The following is a 303-nucleotide window of genomic DNA, read 5'->3' as shown; positions in this document are numbered from 1 at the left end:
TAGAAATCTTGCGTCTGGCTAAGAGCACTGTTGTTGGTTGCTTTGGACAGACGGTGCAGCTGATCGAGGGCGTGTGGCAGGAAGGGTCGGATGCTATTGATTTCCAAGAGAGTTAAGTGATCTAGCTTAGCATGTGTTCCTTCACTCTGGATGAATTCAGCTACAGATGACCGTAACTTGGAGATTCTCAGATCCCATATATCCTAATGGGAAATACAAACATTAGGAAAGATACATCTTTTCATTACTAACTAATGAAATTAATCTCTCAGTGAATAAAACAATAGGACTTTGGATTATAGC

At 40.6% G+C, this 303-nt stretch overlaps 1 protein-coding gene across 1 annotated transcript in view; it reads right to left on the bottom strand.

Moving 5' to 3' along the window:
• Window positions 1-303, bottom strand: part of LOC119592025 (DNA replication complex GINS protein PSF2-like) — a gene marked incomplete in the record, with an annotated part of 6,220 nt that overhangs the window by 512 nt on the left and 5,405 nt on the right. Inside the window, 1 exon segment of the mRNA XM_037940816.1 lies at window positions 1-203. Coding sequence (XP_037796744.1) covers window positions 1-203 — 203 coding nt within the window.

This window comes from Penaeus monodon, chromosome 29 (genome assembly GCF_015228065.2).
Source record: "Penaeus monodon isolate SGIC_2016 chromosome 29, NSTDA_Pmon_1, whole genome shotgun sequence".
Classification (NCBI taxonomy): Eukaryota; Metazoa; Arthropoda; class Malacostraca; order Decapoda; family Penaeidae; genus Penaeus; species Penaeus monodon.
This window is presented reverse-complemented; position numbering and strand designations above follow the sequence as displayed.